The following is a 26,200-nucleotide window of genomic DNA, read 5'->3' as shown; positions in this document are numbered from 1 at the left end:
GGATGAGGTAGGGGTGGGGCTACAGCTCAGATATGCTATAGTATACTCTAGCTGTGTTGGTGGGGATGAGGTAGGGGTGGGGCTACAGCTCAGATATGCTATAGTATACTCTAGCTGTGTTGGTTGGGATGAGGTACGGGTGGGGCTACAGCTCAGATATGCTATAGTATACTCTAGCTGTGTTGGTGGGGATGAGGTAGGGGTGGGGCTACAGCTCAGATATGCTATAGTATACTCTAGCTGTGTTGGTGGGGATGAGGTAGGGGTGAGACTACAGCTCAGATATGCTCTAGTATACTCTAGCTGTGTTGAATTAACAAGGAAAACCTTAAACTTAAAGGGCATATTGGAGATGTCGTAATTTAAAAGTTAAAAGCTACATTTCAATTGAAGTTTTGATAATCAGATTTTTATATAAGTATCATAGAAGGCAAAGATATATTATGAATGAGTGAGGCATAAACATGCATGATCTTGTAATCTAGAAATATTAAATAATTAGTTCCCTCCCCCCCCCCCCAAAAAAAAATGCCTAGTGTAGACTAGTTATCCACCAAATACCTATAATATAAAGTAATTTTTGCTGACAATACAAATAATTTTGGGTAGAGGTTCAAATGGATTTGCCTTTTTTTCATAAATACATGTACATGTACCTTCAATTAATATACAAAGGACAGTAAAATGTCCATAGTAAAATGAAAGTAAAAAGTGACAGCATTGATCATTAATCAATACATTTGTTGTCTGATCAAGGCAAGATGGTCACATATTATATACATGGATGTAGTACAATGTGTATATAGTGTACAGTTCTGTTATGGTACAGTGGGCCTTCAGTATTTCTAACTGAATGTGAATGTAGACACGTGTTTGGAAAAACCCAGCTTTCCATTATTTATAAGGCTATGCTATGACTCATAGTGTAACAGACCATACTTTTCACTGAATAGAGGACAGTCATATAGGCAGGTTTGTATTGTCTATTTTGTATCTATAGCTGAAGTGTAACACTTACTGATATTACTAAATAATACCTAGGGGAAGAGTTAAGTTACAAGGAATATTAGCACCTGGCTTTCTATCGAGGCACATAATTTGTATTATGATGCACATTGTATGCTTTACAGTCAAAAACAGGCTGGTTTCCTTTTGCAAAAGTGTTATTTTCCCAAAATGAAGAAGATTTAAGGAACTTCTATCATAACAGAACATATGTTAGTATATAATTATTGGGATTTATATATGGAGACACTGATCAGAGACTAGAAAAACTGGGTTGAATATGACACTAAAACAGATCTAGAGCGTGACCATCCACATCATGGCTTCCTTCTGGTCCCTCATTGATATGTATATGTCAGGTGACATGGGTCTGAGCTTGATCAGATCAACCTCAACTTCAGTGTATGAATAAATGCTAGAAGATATGGAACGTTACTAGAAGATTAAAACTCTTAGTTTTTGTTTCTGGTAAAAATGAAACTTTATATTGAGAATTATTGATACTCACTCATGCTAATATCCAATACATATATGAGGAAAAATTGATCATTAGAGGAATGGGTGGGTGGGGATTGAGTGGGTCACTGGGTGGGGATTGAGTGGGTCACTGGGTGGGGATTGGGTGGGTCACTGGGTGGGGTAGGGTAAGAAATTACAGCATGGGTATGCTGTTATAACAGCTCTTAAGGCCTACCTTATGTTGAATTAACAAAAACAAAAAAAAAATATTATATACATGAAGGATATTTTTAGGACAATAAAATTCCTAATAGTAAAATGAAAGTAAGTGACCCAAGCAGCAATGTGTTATCAATACATGTGTCGTCTGAGCAAGGCAAGATGTTTAATTAATTAAAAAATTATACATGTGTGTATACAGTATACCTATACACTTTGTTATAGTCAGCCTTTAGTATTTTTAACTGAAAATTGAAATGACACGTGTGCACTGTTGGGAAATCCAGCTTCCATTATTTATGATATATATATGCTGTGACTCATAGTGTAACAGATAGACCATAAAAGATGGTACTGAACAGAGCACAGACATATAGGCAGGTTTGAATGGTATTCACATATTTGATTATATATTTTATTTGATGTGAACAATAATACAATACATTTGTACTTAGCTGCAGTGCAATTACAAATATATTTTTAGGCAATTAGCGGAAGAGTTTACAAGAAATAGTAAAAGTTATAATAATTATAGGCATATACATGTATGTACACATAACAATGCACATGTATGTTTTACAGTTGAAAACAGGCTGATTTACCTAGCATAGCATTATTTTCCCAAATGAACATCTTTCCTATTTAGTGGAAACACAGCTATTTTTTTCATTTTGTCCTATTAAAACATGCCGAAAAAAATAGGGTAGATAGGTTAGAAATACTTTTTATTTTATTTCACTTTTTTTTTCGTATCTCAAATTTGATTAATCAAATGCTGGAATATGATGTAATATATGCATAATATGTAAATGTACATATTTAGATCGCTTCCCGCCATGATTGTTTTACACGATCTACATGTAAGTAACTAAAGACGCTTGAATTGCATATGGGCCATTTAGTACAAGTAAAGTGTCAAAGGGATACTTTTTTCTGGCATTGTCTAAATCTCGCAAATAGGATCCGAATTTCCAGATCGGATTCATTTTTTATGTATTTTAGTCAATAAAAACTACAGGGTCAGGGGATAAAGATATATACGGAGGGTTTGGTTACGTGCAGACACAAAGCTAATTTTTTTTTGGCCTTACCATTGAAATATTATTACTTTGCCATGATATATAATCATACATAGTACATAATGTATACATGTATCTATATCCTAATTTATATGGAGACACTGATCAGAGGCTGTAGAAAACCTGTGTATAAAGGTTGAAAATCACACTGCACATTAGAGTTGTCATTATGGCTTCCTTTGGTCCCTTATTGATTATACGTATGTGACAAAGTCGGGATTTCAGTTGGGAGGGGCCTTGGCAAAAGATAATGGACGGCAGGGGCTTCTGTTCACATGTTTATTCTTCACATATCAAATAGGTACAGGAAGAAAGGTCCCTGCAATCAAGCAAATAGCTACTGTCAATATACATGTCATGTACATTCGAAACTAACGCGCCCAACTTTACAACAACAGCGCGTAATTTTAAAACAGTTAAAATTACACATACTCAGATTAGACCACATTCAGGCCACGTATTTGGAGTTAGAATTATTAGGATATACTTTCAAAATATAGATAGATAACTGATTTGAGTAGATCATCCACGGGACGAACTTTACTGATACAATACAAGTTAACTTAATTTGGAATTATAAACGTCGGTGGAAATACCGATCACATCTAACACAGTAGATAATGAATTAATAGATAATAATAATTAATAATAACAATTTCACTACTTACTTGGCATGTGGTGCCCAGGACGTATTTACAAATGTATGGAAAATATAGTGTATGTATAAAGCGTCTTCTCTGACCAATGTACAGAGTGGAACTGGGGAAAGAGCGCCAAAAAGGGATAGAAAGAAAGAAGGAGAAACGCAATGTGCATGTCCTGTCCTGTCAGTGGTCAAACCAGTTTATTACAAACATACGTCACAGGAACATACTCTCCGGACACTCACGAACCACACATACAAAGCACATAACTGACGGCTACCTGTAACACAGCATAGGATACGCACGACGTGACAATCACACGACGAGTACAGAACATTTACCTAACAGACACATAAACACGATGGGATACGAACAGCACAAATACAACACAACGAGCAATTATAAAAGTAATTCAGTTAAAATAACCAAAATTAACAGGGTGCCACACATACATGTAGCAGTGTTTATGGCATGTCTGTTTTCTGGTGCTGTGTATATACATCATGTGACATTGGTAGATCTGAGCTGGATTATCAACCTTTAATACCTTGAGTGTATGAAAACGCTACAACATAAAACTGTTAGAAGATTATAAACTTTTAGTTTTTATTTCTGGTAAGAATGAAACTTATTGAGAATTATTAAATTTAATGTACTCCTGCTAATATGCATCTTTATACTTTTGATTATCTATTGAATGGTTGTTATTTCAATCTGAATGGGGAGTTTTACTTAAAGTTTGCTTTTAAATGCTACTTGTTCTATTGCCTGAGTGGATTTTATTGACCATCTGTGAGTTTATAAAGGAACTTTCATTATCTTTAATTACTATTTGACACTACCTCACTTTTAGTCTTCAGTTGTGTGTTCTCTCAGGTCAAGGAAAGTTTTGGGATGCGTCCCCTGGCAGAGTCATACAAGAGTATATAAATAGGTACATGTATTCGCTACTCTGGCTTAGCACATTTTTATGTGCTAAGCCAGAGTATTCAAATCTCCCTGCGTCCGTGGTCCGTGGTCCGTGGTCCGTCCGTCCCTTCTGTCCGTAAACAATTCTTGTTATCGCTATTTCTCAGAAAGCACTGAAGGGATCTTTCTCAAATTTCATATGTAGGTTCCCCTTGGTGCCTAGTTATGTAATCGGAAAACAACACGGCCGACAGGCAGCCATCTTGGATTTTGACAATTGAAGTTTGTTATCGCTATTTCTCAGAAGTAATGAAGGGATCTTTCTCAAATTTCTTATGTCTGTTCCCCTGGTGCCTTGTTATCCATATTGTATTTTGGGACCAATCGGGGAAATAACATGGCCGGCAGGCAGCCATCTTGGATTTAGACAATTGAAGTTTGTTATCGCTATTTCTCAGAAAGTGCTGAAGGGATCTTTCTCAAATTTCATATGTAGGTTCCCCTCAGTGCCTAGTTATGCATATTGCATTTTGAGACCAATCGGAAAACAACATGGCCGACAGGCAGCCATCTTTAATTTTGACAATTAATTGAAATTTGTTATCGCTATTTCCCAGAAATTACAAAAGGGATCTGTCTCAAATTTTATATGTAGGTTCCCCTTGGTTCCTAGTTATGCATATTGCATTTTGGAACCAGTCGAGTTGGGGAAAAAAAATGGCCGACAGGCAGCCATCTTGGATTTTGATAATTTATGTTTGTTATCGCTATAATACAGAAGGTACTGAAGGAATCTTTCTCAAATTTCATATGTAGGTTCCCCTTGGTCCCTCGTATTGAATTTTGGGACCAATCTGAAAACAGCATGGCCAACAGACAGTCATTATTGCTAAATCTCAAATTTCATATATGGGTTCCCCTTGTTTGAAAAGCACTGGAGGGATGTTTCTCAATTTACACAGATTAGTAAGAGGAAGGGAAAAATAGAGAGAAGATCAAGCTGACATGGAACCTATAAAGATCATTCAATGGTGGGCGCCAAGATCCTTCTGGGATCTCTTGTTAGGAGAGGAACAACTGGTTCATCCTTCTTCTGTATAATGTGACAGGGTGAGGTGTCTGGCTGAGTGTCTTCGGAAGTATGCCTCCGCGTAAGATGGTGATGAAATATAGTAGTACTATATGGAGACATGCAGTATTCTGAACATACCCCAGCTTGCCAAAACACACACACAATCACAACACACATGTTATTCTTGCACACACAGGAGGCTGTCCTTTAATGATGATAGCTGTTGATAGGACATTAAACAATATAAAACCTAAATCAAACTATTTAATATGGCTTACATGTTCATTGAAGGTGTGAAGACGTGTGGATCTGCCGCTGACCTTGTTCCACATATTGAGGAGTGCCAAGCTGGGGAAGACGTCACTACGGATGAAACTGACTTCCAGAGAGAACTGAATGCCAACAATATACAGTCAGTCCTACTAAAGGCTCAGCGGGATCGGTTAGGGGAAACTGTTTCATGTGACTGGTCCAACGAGTCATTGGCTTCAAGAACCAGCATCTGTAGCTCTAACCTACTGGATTCCACTACCCCAACACCTTACAGTGAAAGTGTTGTTGAGGACGAGGTAGAGAGTGGGTGTGGAGAAGAGCCCTGTGAATTTGACTCTCAGTTTCTAGAATCAGTAGAACGTGTGAAAATGATGCATGGAAATATGAAACCTCCCAATATTCTGGTATATTGTGGGAAGAAAGACACTGAAAAAAAGTTTGCTAATGTCCGAGCAACGTTGGAGCAGTGTGTCAATCTTGAACGTTATGTTATCTATGCCTTAAACCATGATCAAGTGAAGCGGGATCCATGGGCAGATAATTCTGCCCTTCTGATTGTGTCTTGTGACAGTCTCCATGATGGAGTTGGTGATGCGTTTCTCCGATACTTTGAGAGCGGAGGAATTATTCTCAGTTTTGGTAGTCCATTTGATGCCATGTTTGTTGCTAGACATGAGATCGAACATCAGGATCATGTTGGAATTTCCAAAATCAATTTCCGTACATGGAAAGAGGTGTCTGTATTGTGTGGGAAGCACTTGTATGATCCGAAAGAGGTCACTGGTGAAAAAGTCACACTAACTGTACTGGGAACGAACCATGATGGCCGCCCTGTTATCTTAGATGTTAAGTCACAAGCTACGGAGGCTGGCCATGCCATTATGTCACAGGTGAGAATTTACTTGGCCACTTTGGTGAGAGATTTAGGGAAGGATTATAAATTGATGTGATTTTGTTTCCTTTATACTTGTTTTTCTGAAGTAATTTGGAATCTCCCTAGCTATCTGACAATATTGTGTCAATGGTATTTATTGACTCCTCTCATTGTCGGCATAATACAGCTCTACCTTTTCACATTTTATGGTTGTACACTTTTTGATGAAAATATAAAAAGTTAACATACTTGAACTATAAATATACCTCTGCCAATAGCAATAATAATAATTATAATAGATGACTAATTGCCCCTATATATGCCTATAGTATATTGTTACCGCTCTATTAAGGTGTTCACCTTACACATTTGTACATGTAGTTTAAAATAATTGTCTATGACCTCTCGGGTGGATATTTTATAAGGAGTGTATTCTGTTTTCCATATTTTGTGGGAGCTGGGGAAAGCTAACATGTGCTTTACAATTTAACAATATAGACATTGCTAGCTGTCAAATGTATACATGATTATTTATCTGTTAATGACTAGAGACAATCATTATCACGGTTTGATTTATAATTGTAGGTGTTACTCAACAGAGACCCAACAGAACATGCCAGTTCAGACGAGCAGTTTACCTTGCTGAAACAATCGAACCAGGACCGGTGTGACATCCTGAAGGAACTGTTACAGGACCTTGGTGTAGATACGGACACCAGCTCTGTACCTGTGTTTACACCATGTTACTTACTGTCGAACTCTGAGGTAGGTACCAGGGTACACCTGTTAAACCTTTTATTAATAATTTCACACACGTTAATTTGCTTCAGACTCCATTTCTGGGCACATGCAGATATTACGCTGTCCTTTAGCCCGAGGTGAAATAATACTATATTATGTAGTACAACTGCCGACATTCATTTCTTGCATTACAGTAGATGCTTAAATTGATTTCTTATTTATTATATATACTGCACACAACCTAATATAATCAAACTTTTTAATTGTATTGCTACTTTTTCATACACCTTCAAATTATGATGGGTGTATTATGGTGCAAAGTGAATGACACCTGTAAAATGTATGGGGGTTGTTGTAATAACTGTACATTTTAAATATTAAAAAAATTTAAATTGTACAGAGTACAAAGTCCAAGTTTCTGGAGAATGTTCAAAGGAAGCTGAATCCAGATGGTAAACTTGTGTCCAGCACTGTCACTCTACAGTTTGTCCCTGAATACTCTCCAAGCGAGGGACCTGTCACTGAAAGTTTGCTGCCTGTAGTAACAGGGCACTCCACTGGTCAGGGGGTTCTACAGTTCTTCAACGATGATGTCTACTTCAAAAATCTAACCACGACCACACTGGGAAATACACTGATGGTGATAGATGTCCTACCTACCACTATGCCTCTGTTTGATAAGTAAGTATAGGGCTACCTTACAACAGGTGATACCCTAGATACACTGAACAGGTGATACCCTAGATACACTGGACAGGTGATACCCTAGATACACTGGACAGGTGATACCCTAGATACACCAAACAGGTGATACCCTAGATACACCAAACAGGTGATACCCTAGATACACCAAACAGGTGATACCCTAGATACACCAACAGGTGATACCCTAGATACACCAACAGGTGATACCCTAGATACACCAAACAGGTGATACCCTAGATACACCAAACAGGTGATAACCTAGATACACCAAATAGGTGATACCCTAGATACACCAAACAGGTGATACCCTAGATACACCAAACAGGTGATACCCTAGATACAACAAACAGGTGATACCCTAGATACAACAAACAGGTGATACCCTAGATACACCAAACAGGTGATACCCTAGATACACCAAACAGGTGATACCCTAGATACACCAACAGGTAATACCCTAGATACAACAAACAGGTGATACCCTAGATACAACAAACAGGTGATACCCTAGATACACCAACAGGTGATACCCTAGATACAACAAACAGGTGATACCCTAGATACACCAAACAGGTGATACCCTAGATACACCAAACAGGTGATACCCTAGATACACCAACAGGTAATACCCTAGATACAACAAACAGGTGATACCCTAGATACACCAAACAGGTGATACCCTAGATACACCAACAGGTGATACCCTAGATACAACAAACAGGTGATACCCTAGATACAACAAACAGGTGATACCCTAGATACAACAAACAGGTGATACCCTTGAATTTCTGATAACAAAATAAAATTGATATGATTAAGATCCTGCATATGCATGAAATGCATGCATGAAAATCATAGGGAGATAACTGAAACTCTCATATGTGTGACTTTCTGGTGAGCATTTGATGAATTTAAGAAGCTTTCCTACAAGGAGAGCATAAGTTAATTTTACCAGATTTTAATGTATGTATTTGTTTCAGATTACAGTTCTGTGTACCCATGGCCAGTGACGTTGGAGTGATCGCCATTCCAGGGAAACAGACAAGGGGCAAAGGTTGGTCATGTTTATTCCAACTAATGTCTATCAACAGGGTCTGAGTGATAACAAGTTAGACTGGGAACAGAGGGGATATTGTGCCTTAATCACTAGATATTGCAATTAATAACCATGTGCTAAACTCTGAGGTATATAATAATATAGGGCTACAGTTATGCTCTTGCAACAGGTAAGATCATATGAGAAGAACGCTATGGCCACTAATGGGACATTTTCTAGTTCAATCACACTGAAATGACAGTTTCATCAATCTTTGCCCAATCACAATATAACCATGTTAAAGTCCATGGGTGAACACATAAACTTTGGCTCAGAGTAAGGGAGGACATACTGCAGGACAATACATTAATATTGTGTAATTACGGTTAGGTTACATTCAAAGTGTATTGGGATTGCATTTTATACTGACAGTGACATTGTGAGCTAATGTAAGCAGGGCTACATTGTGTGTTTTAGGCCGTGGTGGCAATGCCTGGCTGAGTCCTGTTGGTTGTGCCATGTTCTCCCTCCTTGTCAATGTACCTATGGACAGTCCACTTGGCCGACATGCATCCTACCTCCAACATATCACCTCACTGGCTGTTGTCGAGAGTGTGCGCTCACTCTCGGGATATGAGGTAACCAAAGTCACCTTCACAGTATTTGGATTTATTTGAATTGGCTGTAATTCTTGTTGATTAAGTGTAACAATTTTGGTAGCTTATAGGTGGTCAACACTGACAATTTTCAGATAATTTGTCCATGTTTGTGACAGGTATTCATATGTGATATTGTCTTTATATCTCTACCTCATAATTTCATACTATGCTAGGTTCCAAACAAGGTGTAATATACTCAAATATTTATGAAAATCCTTGTCCAATCTTTCAAAATCATCAGGCTGACGAATCCCACAATGCAGTACGAAAAGTGTGTTCTGATATAAAAAACATGATCAAAAGAACATGTGTTTGAAAGAATATACATGTATCAATATATATATTCTGCTGTAGAACAGAGAATACAAATGTAAGAGAGAGCATTTGAAGTCATCTCTGGGGAAAAGTTCATTTGTTGGAATGACATCAAAGAAGAGAAGGTCAAGCTTCTCGCACCTTTATCCTACTTGATACTGTACTGGGTTGACATGAAATATGTATGTCAGCTGTGCCCAGTCCTAGGCCAGTTTCATTTGCCAGGACTATGAACTTAATTTTTTTATTTCGAAATTGGCTTATGATGAAATAAAATCAAATTTTCTGTGAAAAGTCCAATTAAATACTGTAAGACAAGAACCTACTCATACAGCTGGTGTCACTTGAGTGTGTACAGTTAATCCTAGGACAGGTGCGACTTTTAATGTGTTTTTGAAATGACTCCTGACAGTGGCTGACATTCTAAAGTCCATTTCAGTTTTCCATAATTCACGGTTCTGCTATCCTTGAGAAGTCAGGTATGAAACGATGGTAGTAATATATGTTTCTAATTACAGGACATTGACTTGAGACTGAAGTGGCCCAATGACATTTACTTCAGTAACAAGATGAAGCTGGGAGGAGTTGTAATCAAGTCAACTATTACTGATGGCATACTTCAAGCAAACATTGGTAAAATTTGGCACAAGGGGAGAAAACTAGGGTAAAAAAAGTAAACAGTTTGTAAATATTGCTACAAGAGCAGACAACTAGGGTAAAAAGCAAACACTAGTTAATATATTGGTACCAAGGGAGACAACCAGGGTCAAAAGAAAACATCGGAAAATTTTGCTACAAAGGGATAAAACTGGGGTAAAAAGCAATCACTAGAATTAAATATTGCTACAAAGGGAGACAACTAGGGTAAAAAGCAATCACTAGTATTAAATATTGCTACAAAGGGAGACAACTAGGGTAAAAAGCAATCACTAGTATTAAATATTGCTACAAAGGGAGACAACTAGGGTAAAAAGCAATCACTAGTATTAAATATTGCTACAAAGGGAGACAACTAGGGTAAAAAGCAATCACTAGTATTAAATATTGCTACAAAGGGAGACAACTATGGTAAAAAGCAATCACTAGTATTAAAAATTGCTACAAAGGGAGAAAACTTTGGTAAAAACAATCACTATTAGATATTTGTACAAAAAGAGACAACTAGGGTCAAAAGAAAACATTGAGAAAATATTGCTACAAGGGGAGACAACAAGGGTAAAAAGCAATCACTAGTATTAAATATTGCTACAAAGGGAGATAACTAGAGTAAAAAGCAATCACTAGTATTAAATATTGCTACAAAGGGAGACAACAAGGGTAAAAAGCAATCACTAGTATTAAATATTGCTACAAAGGGAGACAACTAGAGTAAAAAGCAATCACTAGTATTAACTATTGGTACAAAGGGAGAAAACTTTGGTAAAAACAATCACTATTAGATATTTGTACAAAAAGAGACAACTAGGGTCAAAAGAAAACATTGAGAAAATATTGCTACAAGGGGAGACAACTGGGCTAAAAAGCAATCACTAGTAAATAATTGATGTAAAGGGAGATAACTAGAGTCAAAAGAAAGCAGAGACATATTGTTACAAGGGGAGAGAAGCAATTATTGAGTTGTTAATATTGATACCAGAGAAGACCACGAGTGTAAAAAAAAATACTATTACGTTACAAGTAAACATTGGTAAATTTTGGCTAAAGGGATTATATTTGTCAAGTAAACATGCGGTGAATATAATATGATCAGAAACTAAGCACAGTTGAAAAAAAATCATCAGACTGACAATTCAACATCAAACAACCTTTCTGCATTATAATATAAACAAAATACTGCAAAATATTTCAATGCAAATATATAATTTATGAAACTACAAAATTTATTTTAGGTTGTGGGTTTAATGTAAGCAACAAGAACCCCACAATTTGTATCAACGATCTGATTGAACGTCACAACAGTGAGACTGGTGACACACTAGGTCTCTGTTGTAAGGAACAGCTGGTGGGTCGTACAGTGTCCATCATAGAACAGCTCATCAACCAGTTCCAGACTGATAGTGGGCAAAAATTCCTCCAACTCTACTGCCAACGCTGGCTGCACAGGTGAGTAAATCTTGCAGATGCTAAGTACCAGATCAGGTTACCAGTAATCTGTACTGTCAATAACGTTTGCTAACGAATACCTGTCATACATGGATGGACAAACTTGTGTCAGGTTTCTTTTCAAGGAGCAGAAATTCATGGCTTTGAAGTTATATAATTATTTTGATGGTGTATTGTGTTTCAAAAAAAAATGTTAGGAGACATTTCAATTTACTTAAAAAAAATAATTAAACTTAGATATTATTGAAATTGATGACTTGAATAAAACATTATAAAGCTATTTTTTATGATCATTTAATATAATGAGTATTTGTGATCTTGACAGTGATAGCCGTGTACATCTTGAGGAGGAGAATGTTGACGTCACAATACAGGGCCTTGACGAGTATGGCTATTTGGATGTCATAGCAGACGACGGAACAAGACACTCCGTACAACCAGATGGCAACAGCTTTGACATGATGAGGAATCTCATCTCTATGAAAACTCGATAAATAGTAGTACCGTGGACTAGTTTGTTCCTATGGCAACAGATTTCCATGTATAGTTTTGAATACTGATTATGCAAATGTGCAAGCTAGTCAGTGAAAGCTATTGAAATATTCACATGCAATGTAAAGTTGAGTGATATATTCACATGCAATGTAATGTTGAGTGAATCTGTTATTGAACTTTAAAAGGGAACAAACTTGATACAATTTGTTGGGGCTACAATTAAATATGATTTATTGATACAGTCTTAGTCTTAGTACCTTAGCCTACCGGTATTTGGTTAAGTATTGGGTTGAAGTTATAAAACTGCAGTGTTAATTAATGAGAAAAAAAAGAGCAGTTCTGCTAGACTTTAATTATAACTGAGATAGCTGTAAACCTTTATGCTACACTATTTTGATGGAGTAAACTGAGTTATCTATCTTGGCCAGCACAAAATTTCATAATCCCGACAGTGTTTTGGACTGTTGTAAATAAGTGTGACATAACCTCCAGATCCCCAAGACTTATTTTTAGTTTAGATACCCTGTGTGTTAATTTGAGTGACAAAATAGATATTTTCTGGACAAGTTCTGAGTGTTTATTATAACACAAGCCATCTATTGTACCTGTAGGCAACTACAACCTTTGATAAAATAAGACTTTAATGCTTCAAGCTTACCAAGAACAGCATTTATCTGATGATGCTATGTTTATTGATGTTTTATATTAATCAGAATCAATGCATTTTCTATGTGTTATGTATGATATATATCAGTACTGTACTTATTCGACCTAATAAGCACACCTGCCCCATAAGTGCACCCCCATCTTTTTTTCAATAAAAGAGGATAGGTGTGCTAATTAAAACATATAAAAAGTTCCTTATCTCACTGATCTGCTAATATTATCATCAGTTTCTTAACCAAAGACTGCATGAATTGTTTTGCAACATAAAGATATGTTCATGAAAATGAAAAAAGAAATCATTAAGATTTTAACAAGGAAACCTTACCCTGAACATTGTTTGACCTTTACGAAAGCCTTTTGTGTTTTTGTAAGCTCAGGACCGTGTGCTTAATATGTCAAATATGGTATATTGTTCTTATTAGATGGCTTGAATTAGATAAAGTTATGTGTGACATTCAAATTAAATGGTTCATAAATGAAAACTGGCCTCCCATTTCTTAGATTTTATAACTATGTTGACTTTTTAAAATTTTCTTCCCATTTTTTTTGCTCTATTACTTTCATTAAGATATTTGATTGACACTCCCTTTACATTGACGTCATCATATCTTTGTAAAAAATGTTAGAAACTAACTTAATGCATAATATGTATTATGGTGTTCCATTTGCACCTTCTGTCCATTCCCCGTCCGTCAACAATATTGTTAAAGTTTTCAAACTGTTAAGTTAAATATGAACATCACGCTTGGTAACAAAAACATCAGTGTAAGTATTTTTATCACGTAGACATGACACTGGCTACTTTAAATATCAAACAAACAAAAAGTCTTTGAATAAGGTCAGAAGTGAGTATTATGTGTCCTTTTGTGGTGCTCCTGTTGATGAATGGAAAATAAGCTTTTTTCTGATATAATGTTGTGACATAAATTAAGTGTAAATGGCCATGAAAAATTCCATGGAATTACAATTTGGCTTATATGCAAAATCATTTCAAACTGTTTTGTTTTATTTGTTAATGTGTTTGTTAATTGTATAACACTGTTTGAGCCTTGCTTAAATCACAAATTAATTCATTTATTGGCATATTCATACATTTTTTTAGCTCACCTGCCCAAAGGGCAAGTGAGCTTATGCCGTGGTGCGGCGTCCGTCGTCCGTCCGTCCGGCGTCAACTTTTCATTTAAACAACTTCTTCTCAATAACCAAGAGGCCCAGGGACTTGATATTGGGCCTGTAACATGCTGGGATGAAGGGCTACCAAGTTTGTTCAAATAAATGACCTTGACCTTCATTCAAGGTCACAGGGGTCAAATAGGCTATAATCTTCAAACAACTTCTTCTCAATAACCAAGAGGCCCAGGGACTTGATATTGGGCCTGTAGCATGCTGGGGTGAAGGGCTACAAAGTTTGTTCAAATAGATGACCTTGACCTTCATTCAAGGTCACATGGGTCAAATAGGCTATAATCTTCAAACAACTTCTCAATAACCAAGAGGCCCAGGGACTTGATATTGGGCCTGTAGCATGCTGGGATGAAGGGCTAACCAAGTTTGTTCAAATAAATGACCTTGACCTTCATTCAAGGTCACATGGCTAAAATCTTTAAACAACTTCTTACCAATTACCAAGAGGCCCAGGGACTTGATATTAGGCATGTAGCTTGCCATGGTGGAGGGCTACGAAGTTTGTTCAAATGAATGACCTTGACCTTCATTCAAGGTCACATGGTCAAATAGGCTAAAATCTTCAAACGACTTCTTCTCAATAACCAAAAAGCCCACAGACTTAATATTAGGCCTGTAGCATGCTAGGGCAAAGGGCTACCAAGTTTGTTCAAATGAATGACCTTGACCTTCATAGGTCACATGGGTCAAATAGGCTAAGATATTCAAATGACTTCTTCGCAATAACCAAGAAGCCCACTGACTTAATATTAGGCCTGTAGCATGCTTGGGTGAAGGGCTACCAAGTTTGTTCAAATGAATGACCTTGACCTACATTCAAGGTCAAATAGCCTGAATTCTTTAAACAATGATTTCTCAAAGAGACCTGATAATAGGCCAGTTGTGTACTGGAATGAAGAACTAGAAAATTTATTGACAGAAAGAAACTTAGCCTCACTGATATTTGAATAAAGTGGTTATCAGCATAGTTTCTGCAGAAATAACCTAAATCAACTTCAAAGTTGCTGTAAGGCCAGGTGAGCGATACAGGCCCATTGGGCCTCTTGTTTTTCTTTCTGAGAAAGTGATTTTCTTAACATGAAAATGTTTTCTTAATCTAGTGATGAAATTATTTGAATTATTTATTGTGTCTATTACTGGTGTTCCCTAATGATACAGAATAAGAATTGTTTGTATGAGACCAAGAGGTATTTGTGTTCATTTGGCTAACTATTCTAATTAACAAAGGGTGGATTGAATTACTGAGCAGATTTAAACAATAATCTTAATAGCTGTAGTGGAGGCTGACTGAGACAGAGGTCACTGTAGTCTGTTAATGATCGATTTTCATCATAATGAGATATTGATGGACCACAGGTGCTAGCCTCAATCAATCAGATACCATCAGCTGCAAATAATTGACCAATGAAATGCTGTGTTACATATCAGATGAATTAGAATGGTTTATACTGGCCATGATTTCAGTTCCAACTTATCATCAGAGCTGTCGGATTTCAAATAAGTGCATTGAAATTAAAGTATTCTGTAAATAATACCATACATAATACTCTATACTTTGCTTTTAATATAGATACCAAACACTTTTTGTGGTTTTGTTTCGGACATTCTGAATTTATTTCAATAAATATACCAAAATATATAATCAGAAAAAGTATGGGTCCTGCAAAGGTATTTTTGCTGCTGAATGAACTGTCCTTCATTTTATTAGAAAAATAAAATGCTGCATGATTGTGTTTTTGGTACAGTGTATTGTTGGAAGACATTTGGCATTTGTGTGTTAATTATCTTTAAATCTATAATGATACTGAAATCTACAGCTGAACATTTTTTTGGGGGGTATTCTTTTTCACAATTCTAAAACTCTTTTGTTAAGAAAGCATTAATAGATAACTTAAACACTTATTAGAATAATTTCCATTTCTCACAACTAACAAAAGTACACATAATGTGTAGGACACATTGTGATCATGATATTGTGATACCAGACACACTAGCCGGAGTACAAGTGATACCAGACACACTAGCCGGAGTACAAGTGATACCAGACACATGTACACTAGCCGGAGTACAAGTGATACCAGACACATGTACACTAGCCGGAGTACAAGTGATACCAGACACACTAGCCGCAGTACAAGTGATACCAGTACAAACGTAAAGTTGACCATGAATCTTGGCCCTTTTTGTGAGTTTTGATGGAATCAGATTAGTATATATAGAACATACAGCTTTGGGGAACACATAAAATAAAGGACACATGGTGATGTTATATATAATACTAAATTGTATCACTACATGCCTATTCTTTTGAATGAAATACATGTATAAATACAGGCATTGTGTTCATTTAATCTTTGTTTAGTTTTATGCAATTTGGCACCGTTTGGATTGTTTGAGGCATATGTTGTATAAAATATCAATAAAGATGGTTTGTTATCTTGGGCTGTTTTGACTTTCTCTTTAGTATGCAAGTCTGTGTCTTCGTTTACAACCTCCAAGTGCTGTACAGAGGATAATACTGTAACAGTAATCCAGTATATAGGACACCTGGGGAATATTAACTATCACCATAGAAATCTACAAAACGGCTACATCGTTGGTCTATGATTATAATACTTCACGATGAATATATGCAAGATGTTTTTTGAAATATAATTATCAAATGAAGTCTGATTGCACCATCCGGCCAATTTACATGTTTCTGAATTAGTTTAGTTTAGTTTAACACATTCTATTGTCAATAACAGCAAAAGGATTGGGCACAAGTTACAAGAACATTATAAACGCCCGTTCCTAATAATATTATTACACGTATGTATAAGATGGCTAGAAAAATAATAAGCATGTACAATATTATTGGACGAGAAAAGCGGAAAGAAGGACAGTGAAGGATCGTGGTATCAAATGGACTAAAGGAAAAAACAATAGATGCATGATAGTAAATAACATCTTAATCACAAGATGTACATCGAAAGTATTCTTCAATCACAAGAAAAGAAAAAGAGTCAATAGTGTATTTACAGAAGCCGTTGGGTGGGGGGGGGGGGGGGGGGGTAATTGTGCGTATTTATTTGTCACTGTTTATATTTTATTCCTTATCTATTCTCTATTTGATACTGACTTCAAAACATCAGGTATTTATTGGACAATCAGTACGGTATTTACTTTGGAATCATTGATGAATAAATACCGTGTGTTTCCGGATTGTTGCGTACAATGTTTGGCTATCTAGATATAGCGATCCCTTTTTAAAAGACATTTATTACATTTTTCTGAAACATCATTATTCCCTGTACAAGTTAGGCCTAATCGGTCATCTGTTTTTTATGCGATTTGTAAGTTAAATTGACATATAACAAATAAGAAGTAACTAATGATAAAAATGGGCTTGGTATACTCGACAGTTATCCACAACGGAACATAAACACAAAATGACGAATATACATATGTACCTATAATTATTTTAATGTAATTTATTTTACTTTGTAACAGAAATTGATCAAAACAATCGTTTTATTACCATTATTTCATTAAAAAGAATTGTCGAGCTCATTGATCAATACTGAAAGTGTACAGATATATACAAATTGTAAAATGTTTTAAAAATTATTTTCATGAAAAGTTTCAATCTAGCTCACAACTTCTTATATTCACGGGTAAACATCTTAATGATACTATCGGGGTTTATTAGGATCTGCACTTTTCATTCGAGTACACTCTATTGTTTACTTATTTATCTCTGTTTATTATTCCAATCAAAGGGTTCCCGACAAAAGTAACAATATAATTTATTACGAGTTATTCCCCTTCCACCCTATACCTAACCAACGTATCACGTTGTAAACTATATATCTAGTAAGCCCTGTTCAGTACAGTACACGGACGACGAAGATTACAAGTCGGTACTGCTGACATAGAAAAAAGTTAGCCTCGTCTTACCTAATTAGTATTTTAATGGATAGTTTATATTCCGTAGTAATGACATCACATTCGGAACTTGCCTCAACATGAATGAAAAACCCTACATGTATGTTTGTTCCGAACGCATATTGTTTACTTCCGGGTTTTCCAGTGCCGTTTGTTTAACTTTCGATTTGGTGTCGCTATGGGCGTTACGTTACGTCCAAAAGGTCAGTACCATAAACAGATATATTTATCTGTATTGGTGTGTAATCGAGCGAGTTTTTCTAACATGCGTTAATGTTATTTACATGCATTGATGTGTTTTATCAACCACTGGAGGTCGCGATCGGGGGACATGTGAATTCATAAGTGGTGTGTAGTTGGACCACAGGGGTATGTCGATCTAGTCTTATATTGAAAAATAGCCAAAATTACAAAATTATCTTCATATATAGGTATTTCTGACTATATTTTTAAATGTAAGACTTGGCATGCCCCTGTTGTTGGACCACAGGGGCATGTATATAGTCTTTTATTAAAAAAAATAGCCACAGATATAGGTACATTGTAATTCTGGCTATGTTTTTGACGTTATATATAGGTATTTCTGGCTATTTTTTAATATAAGACTAGACATACCCCTGTGGCTGGACTGCCTAAGACTAATAGAAAATACATAGCCTTGTAAACATTGAATGTCAAGAATCTTGTATCAGATACATGTAGATACACATTCCAAAGTATATATGGTCCCCAATAATGAGGCAATATATGTTAGTGTAGCGGGACTGGACTGGGTCGATCATCGGTGACAAGGTACAGCTCTTTGAAATTGGTAGAGCATCCGGCTGGTGTTCGGAGGTCCCGGGTTCGAACTCCGGTCTAGCCGCTACATTTTCTCCTCTCCTGTTACAAAATTGGTGCCCAGCTAAAATACCCACGATGGTGGTATAAGGGTCTCGATCGTGTGTCTTCGATGGCGAAGACTTGGGAAAAAGGAGGGAGGTGTGTAGCGGGACTGGACTGGTTCGATTATCGGTGACCAAGTACGATGTAGCTCAATTGGTAGAGCATCCAGCTAGTGTTCGGAGGTCCAAGGTTCGAACCCCGGTTTGGCCGCTACATTTTATCCTCTCCTGTTACATTATATTATCATTGTCAGTCTATTATCTTTTATCGTCACCAATATAATGTATAACATATGTACGGTATATGATATGTTTAATTATGTTGTCAAATGTTCATGACATTGTCATCAGTATAATATGACTGTCAAGTTAGTTTTATTGACGTCCATTGTCCGTCCTTTGCCTATCAATTTCCCCCTAAAGTCGATCGCTACAATATATACTAGACGTGAACGACTGAACGGAATTAAGTCGGAACCATCGAGCCAATTTGATGACAATTCATCATTATTAATTGACAATGTAACATATAATTGGGGACCACATGGAATGTGCATCTATATCTCCATACAAATCTATATCTCCATACAAATCTATATCTCCATACACATCTATATCTCCATACACATCTATATCTCCATACAAATCTACATCTCCATACAAATCCATATCTCCATACAAATCTATATCTCCATACAAATCTATATCTCCATACAAATCTTTAGTGTTGTTCATATTTTGTCCTAGTTTACTTGATTTATAATATCGTTATTATGTCGGTATTCCTTGTTGATTTTGTGTTCAGCACATGTTGAATGGCACACGTATTTCTATTTTGATATAACTACCGTCTATTCAGTAGCCAATAGTGCTTTTTCTAGCAATGTATCATTAATTTTAGTATCTAAATATGGAACATAACATCTTTCTGCCAGGTCCAACCGGAATATCTTCATAAGAAGACTTATATAGGCCTAGCCTGTTGTCTTATTCTTTTGACAATACTGTATTTTATATGTGTATTGTTAATAAAATATTTTGAAATTAAAATTAATGGCACACGTACGTACAGTGTATAATATACACTCTAGATCTACATCCTTACATTGTAACTCCACTGTCACGACTGTTTGATTTGTCATTCAATAATTTAAATGCCGCACTTTCACTTACTTTCTTTAAAAGGACTGTAAAAAAAGACAAGCAAGAGAATAACACTTTTCAATACAAATAGAGTTAGATACAACAGCGCCAAATCAAATAGCTACACTTGTAGTACTCACCAATGATTGTTAGGTCCGTAAGTGTTCATGCCTAGGTGGTGACGTAAGGAATTAGTCCGAGAGAAATATCAAAATCTGGATAGGCATATACAATAACCTTATACGATAAATGATTTTAAATATTGGATTTCTACGTCAGGTATATTTACAGAACCGTATCACTATTCAAACGAGCTAAAACGAGACGTGCAGGTTACCAAGGTCTAACGGCAACCTGAAGTGTTAACATACATTTTTGTAAGTAAAATGTCTGAAGAAACTCCGGTATTGTGATAGGGGATGGGGACGGACGAAGAATGGAAAATATATTTTCTGCGACTCCGTATTCCTTATTATAAAGAACTTATCATTAACTTATAAACGTTTGTTTATTTTGTATTACTATTGTAGGTTTATTTCAATCATTGACAAACAATATATGATTCTATTTACACGTAGATTATCTATCGTTCATTCTCTTTACAGAGGTAACCTGGTCTATAATATTGAAAGTTTCATACAAAAGAAATCCACATCCTGTTTGATGCCAGCAGCATGGACGAACAAACTTCGAATGGCGCAAACGAGAACCCTAACCCCCTGGACAATGCAAGTACAAAGGTTAAATCATTTATCAATTCGAACAACCTAGAAGGGTTGAAGGAATATTTAAATGGCTTTAATAAAGAGGATCAAAGCAGGATAGTCAATCATGTCGAAGAGAATTACGCACCATTTTTTCTTGCTTGTTTAAAAGGTCGAGAAGATATTGTGAAGTATATGCTATTGGAATGCAGTGTGGATATTGAATTGCGTGGTTTATACGTATTAGTATCGGAATCTTTTAATGAAAAAGTGACTCCATTATGGGTGGCCGTCAGTGAGCAACATTTGTCTGTTGTGAAACTCTTGGTAGCTCATGGATCAGATATTCACGCCACAACTTCAACAAACTCGACGCCAGTACGTTGTGCTTGCTACTGCATGAATTTGGCCATTGTGAAATATCTTGTTGAAAATGGCGCCAATATTCATCAGCCGAATGTATATGGTGGCACGTGCCTGATGAATGCAACCAAGGGCTCTGTCGAGCTCTGTGAGTTCCTGGTCAATAACGGCGCGTCTGTAAATGCAACAACTACAGGTGGATATACAGCACTGTATCACGCTATAAAATCGGGTCGGCTTGACCTTGTCAAGTTGTTCCTTAACGCCGGAGCTTCTCATTTTGTGACAATTACTACAGAAGTTCATATTCTCCATCTGGCAGCAATTCATGGGAATCGGACAATATTCGACTACATCAAAGATAACTCCGTGATGAAGTTGTCACGTCTACTGGACGGCTATGAATTACTGGGCGCGACAATGATCGACGACTTTGACAACATTCCAGATGGACTCGAATTGTGGAAAAAGGCTATTGATTTAAGGTACGCTAATCCCGAGGCACCTCTTACAAAAAACATTCCAGATGAAACCAAACGAGTTTACCGATTCCATAGAGAAACTGCAACACCTGAGCAATGCAAATCTTTGGTGGCTTCGGACAAGGACAGAATTTACATGCATGCATTGCTTGCACGTGAAAGGATCCTGGGTACGCGCCACGAACGGACAATCCATGAGATATTATACCGGGGAGCTGTGTATGCCGATTCCTTGCACTATCAGCGTGCGGTCGATCTCTGGAAGTATGCCTATATTTTGCGCAGACAAGCGCTACCAGCAAAAGACGAAGACTTTGTGTCAGACTTAAGCATGTTTGTAGACCTGTTCAAAGAGATGTTCACAAAATCATCTTCTGGACAAATCAGTGAAAAGGTATATATATCATTATATCCCATTCTAGAGCATGTTATGTGTACCTGTAATACATACGACAATCGTAGTGGGCTTTAGTAGTACAAAGCTGACTGGTCTGACCACAGGCGCTTGCATAGAAAATGTGATTTTCAATTTTTTTTTATTTGACAGTGGTATGTGTAATCTGTTAGCTTAACAGATTACACATACCACTGTCAAATAAAAAAAAATGAAAATCACATTTTCTATGCAAGCGCCTGTGGGCTGACTACAACATACAAAATATATTCACGTGTAGCGCACATAATGTATATGATTGTAATATTGTGATAATGTAAAATATGTTAATAATGACAGAGTATAATCTTCTCAATAGCACGCATGCATAGATGTACAAACGTTTGTTATTAGATAATACATGCTATACGTATTTGACAGGTACAGACGGGTGACATTGTGGATGTGTTTGGTATTATGGTGGATCAACTTGAGGAATTTACAGACGTTCTTGTAGTTCGACCTCTTCAGAAGGACACATTCAAAACATTCAGGGCGCTTCTTGTGATCATTATCGATTTCATGCAGTTGTTTTACCGTTCGGAGTGTCAGAGCGTCGAGAGTCAGCGATTCACCAACGAAGTGAAGCGAGTGATAAAACTCGACGCAGCGAGCGAACAGGGTGAGCAGCTTCTTCATCTAGCGTTGATGACACGACCGGAAAAAGTGGACGTGGCTATACCAGACGTTGATCTCATTCGATGTCTGATAAAAACAGGTGCGTGTGTAAATGCCATGGACAAGGGGAGGAACTCACCTCTTCACCATTGTATATCATCATGGCATACACAACTTGATTTTCCTGGTCGAGCGGACCAATGGAAGGGCTTGGCATGGCTTTTAATAGAAAATGGCGCACACATTGATGCTCGTAACTGTAAAAAGGAAACCCCTATGGAATTCCTAATGGACCAAGGTTGTGTGTGTCCACTCAAGTACACAACTTTGAAATGTATGGCAGCTGTGGTGATAGTAAACACGAGCATGGAGTATCACGGTTATCTCCCCTCCTCACTGAAAACGTTCGTTCAATTGCACGAATGACAGCAATGTTAATCATAATAACATTTCCACGTCAATGTTATTGTTACATAGAGAAGTAGTCCAGTTACTTCCTTTTTGCAATTTATAACCCGAAAGTTGATACCGTTTTATATAAAGTATGATAAGGACAACATTAAAGTGCTATCTAATGGAAAAGAGAGAGAGAAAACTAAGAAATCAAATGCTTTTCATAATTACATACGTTCTGCCGAAAATGAATTGTTCAAACGTCCTTATTTATGTTAAAGCTGCCACATCACTCAGAGTAATGATGTTTTGTAAACAATAATAGACAGCTATAATATTATAATATTGATACTGATACTATACCAAACTTTACATCATGCTATAACCATCCTGAAGAAAGTGAGTTCGTTCTCGTTGTAACTTTGAAATGAAAGTGTATACATACTTAATCATATCATGCTCCGCCTTTATAAACTCATTGTATTTAGGACGATGTTACTATTTTTCAGTTGTTTGTGTTAGATATATATCTATACCGTAGGGCCGGGAGATGCCTTTTTGTGACAAGTACTGTATAGGCGGTGTAGCATCTTTAAGTGTTGTACTGAGCCAGGTAGAGTGACAATTTAACATTAGCTTACACATTGTTGAGGTCACAATCGTGGCAGTCTCTGTCGTTTCCATCATGGCGGCTCTATTTATTTAATTCTGCGTAGATTCTTAGCTTAGTGCAGACTAAAAACGTTTCATTTTAATATTTGGGTTTGTAAATTTTATTGTTTTATATAGTTGTGAATGAAATCGCATTTTCTTCAATACATCTTTAGTAGTAAAACCTTGAGCTCATATACTCTTTGAGTTTCAGAGGTTTATTGAACCGTTTCCATTCGTATGCCTCACGGTGATGTTTGATTGTCTTATTTATTATTGGGTTGACCTCATCCTGTTATAGAGAGTAGTTGATTTCGTAAGAGATCTCATCTGTTTCGCCTGATGGATATTCTCAAGACTCGTGCTGATATTCGCGGTCACATGAGATAAAGGAGAATGGTCAGTCAATTAATAGATGTATGTCCAGCCATTGGTCAGTCGCTGAGGACACTGGCCTTTCTTTACCTTCATGACTATTTTCTGTGTAGAATACTGATTTCTAAAAGTTTAATTATACATTTCATGCTCCCTATTTGTTCTGCCTTTTCTTAACTGGTAATTGTAATGATTTTGTTGAGTAATTGTATTAAGTGTAAATGTATTACCCATCCATTGTTCGTCAGTGAATTTTCCACATTTATTGTATCTGATACTGCATTCTGTACATGTGTGAATCATTCTCTTGATTATTAATTGTTAAATCGATAATCAATGTTTCATACCTAAATTGGCGGAGATTACCGCTCCCAACAGAGATTACCGCTCCCAACAGAGATTACCGTTCCCAACAGAGATTACCGCTCAACAGTCATAAAGTCATATACATTGCAAGTTAAATTTGTAGCTGTTCTTCACCTTTTTAAGAACTCTTTCTAACGGCTTTTAAAATATTGCAAGTTTCAAAATGTCTTGCTTGTGGTCAGCTTTGGATAGGCGAAAGATTTTATGCGAGGTATTGAGTAAATATTAAGCAAACGCAAGTTCATACGTTGTTCACTAGACTGGCCACCAGACCCTAAGTTTTTTTGTTAACAATTGCCAAGCTTAATTCTAATACCAGATTATCTGCCCCTAGTTTGAAACTTAGAAACAGACATATCCTAGGGACCAAAATCATAGAGCTCAATTTTATTTATAATTTTAATATTCTAGAGACAGAGGCCAGTCTAGTTGTTCACTTAAACCGTTTCTGCTGGGATCGCAATCTCATTACATATGTACATCGTAAGGCTTATTTCCTGTCGATGTTACACCAGTATTTCACACTGTTATAATTAACGTGCAATTAGTGCCTCATGGACGTTTGCAAATCAATCTAGCTTGATCTATATCACATTTCTGAATATCAAATTTATGCTTGTCTATATGGTAATTTTATGTGAACGATTTCCATACTTATTCATGAACATAATTTGTTGTTTTTGTCCCTGTAAAGAGTTATGCAAAACAGCTAGTGAATTCCGAGAATTCCAAAGAGAACCTTTAAAAAGGAATGTACATAATAGAGACTACTACTTGGATGCAACGAGAAAAATCCACACAGCTATTTATACACTCGTGAGCATTTAACGAATTACCCGTACACTGAAGAACATTTTGCCTGCTGTTGAATGTTCTATGTACATGTACAATCAAGGCATAGTCATAAAACCATATTCGGTTATTGAATACACAAAAATAATATCCATTGGAAATTGTACTGTGCTGACATGAGCAAAATGCTAATTACTAATGCATTTTCATATATAGGGCAATTGATTGATTGAAATATTACATGCGGCATTTGTTCATTAATATACGTGTGTATGTAAATTGTAAACACTGTTTATTGTACAACAAATGTGTCTACTGCTGGTTTTTGTCACGACGAGAGGCTGCCTCCATGGATGACGTGATCAACACGTTTGTCCTATTTGATATGATACATTTGAAGTCTGGCTACCAGCCCCTTACTTTCTACAGCATTACCCAGCTGAAGTCTTCCACTACCTGATATCCCTAGTTTGAAACATAAAATGAGACATATTCGAGATAACATAATTATAAGGCTCAATCTTATTTATAAGTTCTATTTCTTGAGACTTGGACCAGTCTAATGTATCACAAACTTGCATATACATTGTACGTGCATTTCCTGGCATGACAGCTTGTTTCAAGACTGGT

At 36.5% G+C, this 26,200-nt stretch overlaps 2 protein-coding genes across 2 annotated transcripts in view; both read left to right on the top strand.

Moving 5' to 3' along the window:
- Positions 1–13,525, top strand: part of LOC117339376 (biotin--protein ligase-like) — a 33,830-nt gene extending 20,305 nt beyond the window's left edge. The window contains exons 5-12 of the mRNA XM_033900934.1: positions 5,679–6,550; positions 7,120–7,299; positions 7,676–7,956; positions 8,961–9,034; positions 9,494–9,654; positions 10,509–10,623; positions 11,880–12,093; positions 12,419–13,525. Coding sequence (XP_033756825.1) covers positions 5,679–6,550; positions 7,120–7,299; positions 7,676–7,956; positions 8,961–9,034; positions 9,494–9,654; positions 10,509–10,623; positions 11,880–12,093; positions 12,419–12,587 — 2,066 coding nt within the window. The 3' untranslated portion in view covers positions 12,588–13,525. The remainder of the gene's footprint in view (positions 1–5,678; positions 6,551–7,119; positions 7,300–7,675; positions 7,957–8,960; positions 9,035–9,493; positions 9,655–10,508; positions 10,624–11,879; positions 12,094–12,418) is intronic.
- Positions 13,526–18,480: 4,955 nt separating this feature from the next.
- Positions 18,481–25,443, top strand: LOC117339323 (protein fem-1 homolog CG6966-like). The gene is made up of 3 exons (XM_033900854.1): positions 18,481–18,569; positions 20,999–22,336; positions 22,757–25,443. The coding sequence occupies exons 2-3, from the start codon at positions 21,068–21,070 to the stop codon at positions 23,417–23,419; spliced, it is 1,932 nt and encodes a 643-aa protein (XP_033756745.1). The 5' UTR covers positions 18,481–18,569; positions 20,999–21,067; the 3' UTR covers positions 23,420–25,443.
- The last annotated feature ends 757 nt before the right edge of the window (positions 25,444–26,200 follow it).

Source organism: Pecten maximus, chromosome 12 (genome assembly GCF_902652985.1).
Source record: "Pecten maximus chromosome 12, xPecMax1.1, whole genome shotgun sequence".
Classification (NCBI taxonomy): Eukaryota; Metazoa; Mollusca; class Bivalvia; order Pectinida; family Pectinidae; genus Pecten; species Pecten maximus.
Note: the sequence above shows the minus strand (reverse complement) of the source record. Positions and strands in the feature narration are given on the sequence as shown.